At 26.6% G+C, this 3,590-nt stretch overlaps 1 protein-coding gene across 1 annotated transcript; it reads right to left on the reverse strand.

Annotated features, from left to right (window-relative positions):
* Positions 1-2,249: 2,249 nt before the first annotated feature.
* LOC124915281 (transcription factor RAX2-like) lies at positions 2,250-3,371 on the reverse strand. Its single transcript, XM_047455976.1, has 3 exons — positions 3,224-3,371; positions 3,007-3,136; positions 2,250-2,850 (listed from the first exon to the last, which is right to left on the reverse strand). The coding sequence occupies exons 1-3, from the start codon at positions 3,357-3,359 to the stop codon at positions 2,253-2,255; spliced, it is 864 nt and encodes a 287-aa protein (XP_047311932.1). The 5' UTR covers positions 3,360-3,371; the 3' UTR covers positions 2,250-2,252.
* Between the last annotated feature and the right edge of the window lie 219 nt (positions 3,372-3,590).

Below are 3,590 nucleotides of genomic sequence, written 5' to 3' on the forward strand. Positions count from 1 at the left end.
AAGAATCTCAATTAGAATGCAACCATGTCTTCAAATAACCTAGTGGAATACTAACTTTATTTTTCTTTCCAAATACATCTCTAATTTTTGTTTTCTAAATTATATTTTCAATACCAAACAGCCTCTAATAATTAGATAACCAAAATAATATTTGAAAAAACATCAATAATAATTAAGATTATATATAGTCGAGGCAGGCAGGAACGACTATTAATATTAGTTTTATATATACATATATATATTTCTGTCTCTGGGACAACTTCCCACTAGGATTCTCTGTCCTTTACTTAATTATAAATTAATTGATGTCATGAATTATACAATAATGCATGTGCATGCACTTTATCTTTTAAAATCTTTCATCTCCCTATAATATCTATTATTTGATCATTTTCATAATTTATATGCCATAACTTCTTCTTTTTTTCTAAGATATTTTATTAAAAGATGCTGAAACCAAAACCAATGTTAAGAATTTTATTATTTTAGAAAACAACTTGTGTCATTATAGAAATAAGTCCTCCAACTAAAAAACAAAGATTTGTTTTACTTTGTTTGTGACTCAAGGGCGGATATATGTATACGCCTATTCGAGGCGATAGTCCAGGTAATCCAAAATATTTTGTAGGTAATTAATGATAATACTAACGGGGAAATATTGTCGTTATTGATAGTTTTTCATCGCAAAATTAGGTATAATTTGTTTATATCATTATTATTTTAACCCGGATAAATTTTATGAAAATATTTTAACCCGGATAAATTTTATGAAAATATTTTAACCCGGATAAATTTTATGAAAATATTTTAACCCGGATAGATTTTAAATTCTAACTCCGCTTGTTATATGGCTTGAATAGAACTAAGGATGACATATTTTTTAAACAACTTTATAATCATTGCTTATTGTACATTATTTATATTTTTAGTTTGTGAATCTTGTTCTAAGTAATCATATATATATATATACAAGTTTTTCTTTAAACACGATTAAGAGACCAATTTAGGCTTAAATTCAGTTTGGATTATTTGAATCATCTTCAAATAATTCACTATCTTGTTAAATAATCCTCATTCATTACATTATAACATTCTTTATTTTTTTAATTATTATATATTAATATCCTTCCAAAATTTTAATAAAATAAAATATTTCATAACTCAATCTGAACAAATCCTTATTGAATAAGAGTTATTTGAATAATTCACTATTATCTCATTTATTTATTTTTATCAATAAAATTAATCAAAATACTAAACATTAATATCATTTATTTATATTTTTAAACAAACATTTTTTCACTTTAAATATTTTCACTAATAATACAATTTTTCATAACCTCTCACATATCTTCTTATCAATTTATTAAACAAAATTTTAAAAATACCCTTTATTTATATTTGTAAACAAATATTTTTTTTTTTTACTTTAATCTAATTTTCACAACCTAATAGGCTAATACCAAATAAAATTATTTACATAACTCCAAAAAGTTATTACAAACTTAAAATTTATTTAAATAACCTCAATTGTTCAGATTGGATTAATTTTTTTCATCTATCCCTTGTCAATTAAAATTATCAATCAAAACAATTCTATTTCTTTTACAATATATATATATATATATATATATTATTAATATTTTCTAAATATATTTATCAAACAACTCAATTGATTATAATTTCATTCCAATGTTGTAAATAATCTCAAAGTCCCGGTTTTGAATTACTATGCGATGAGCTTGAAAGTAAGTTGTTTATTTATTTAATAATTAATAATAAGAAAATAAGAAATTATGACTAAAAAATCAAAGATTTCCACCTCGAGCTTGACTTTAGTCAGCATTATAAAAGTTAATAAAGTTGTTAGGTTAAATTATTATTATTGTAAACACAAAGAAAAGAAAAACTGTGCATGTTTCTTTACTTAAAAGTTTTTGTGCCTTAAAAATGTTTATATTGATTTTATTTATAATCGTAAATAAGTCGTGATTGTATAATAGATGTTATAATAGTTTTAAGTTGTAACGAACTAGTATAGTAAATAAATAAAAACATAAATTAAGCCTGAAACAAACTAGTCCAATGTTAGTATCCCTAATTTCCATGGCCTTTATTTCTGAATTTACAACATATTTAAACATAACAACTTTCCATAAACAAATGCACAAAGGAAAGTGTTTTTCTTTTTTCATATACCATTATCCAAGACAAAATAAAAAATGAAAGAACAATAATATTAAAAAAGATCCTTAGTAGTACATGAATTCTTTTTCCTCGGCCTTGATTTTGTCAACAAAGGAACTGTTGTTGTTGTTACATAAATTGGTGCTATTAATGAGCTGCTTAATCTCCTCCAGGCTGCTATAATTATGTGTTTGTTCATAATTCTGATGAATATAATCTTCATTCAAATATCGAGCAATCTCACCATAATACTCAACTCCCAATCCAGTAATTATTTGATCATCAATTGATTCCAATCCAAGACTACTCATCTGAATATTGCTAGAACTTCCATTAGAGGAACTGCTAGTACTGGCTTCCCCTCCAAAAGTAAGAAATCGATCTTTTTGACCCACATAGCTTCCATGGAATAGATTTGCAAGCTCATCTGAAATATTGGATTGAAGATGATGATGATGATCAAAACCAGTGGTGATCATAGGTGATGAGTTAGGGTTAGTGGCAAATGGGTGATTTGATATGGTTTGGAACATGGAAGGAGGATGATAATTTGGTGTTGGTATTGCTAGAGTTCTCATCAATTTCTTGTTTAACTTTGTATTCCAGTAGTTCTTAACATCGTTGTCTGTTCTTCCAGGTAATTGAGCTGCTATTATTGACCACCTGTGGAAATATCGTAATAAGTCATTAACTTAACTGTTTTCTTTTCATTCATCATGAATATTCAAATCCAACAATAGCATGGAAGATTTGTTTTTTTGAAAAATTTCAATGAAACCCACAAAAACGAGTGTCCAAAAGTGTTATGATATATAATACCTGCTTCCAATCTTAGTAAAAAGGGAGCATATAATCTTGTCTTCTTCTTCAGTGAATTCTCCATGTTTAATGTTTGGTCTGAGATAATTAAGCCATCTAAGTCTGCAACTTTTTCCACATCTTCTTAGATCTGGAGATCGAGAAGGAAATCGAAGATATATTGAAGGAATTTGAAGATGAAAAGAACATAATATATAAATGAAAAGTGAATTAAGACCTGCTTTTTGAGGAAGTGAGATCCAATTCCCCGCAGTTCCATGTTTGTTCATGTAATCTTTAAGCTTGGAGTCCTCTTCAGGAGACCATGGCCCTTTCTTTACATTTGCTTTGTCGCAGCAAGGAGCTCTCCCCATCTTTCTTTCTTTCTCTCTCTCTCTCTCCTTAAGATTAGAAATGTAATTGTTGCAGGAAATTGTGAGATTTATAGAGATTAATAATGGAGGTTGTCTATTAAGATATTAATCAATATTGTTGTTATTATAATGAAGAAGAGAAGTCAAAAGCATAGACTATATATATATATATTTATTTAATTAATTAAACTTTTCAAATTCAATGATTAGATTAGTTAGCTTTCACATATG

Source organism: Impatiens glandulifera, chromosome 1 (genome assembly GCF_907164915.1).
Source record: "Impatiens glandulifera chromosome 1, dImpGla2.1, whole genome shotgun sequence".
NCBI lineage: Eukaryota > Viridiplantae > Streptophyta > Magnoliopsida > Ericales > Balsaminaceae > Impatiens > Impatiens glandulifera.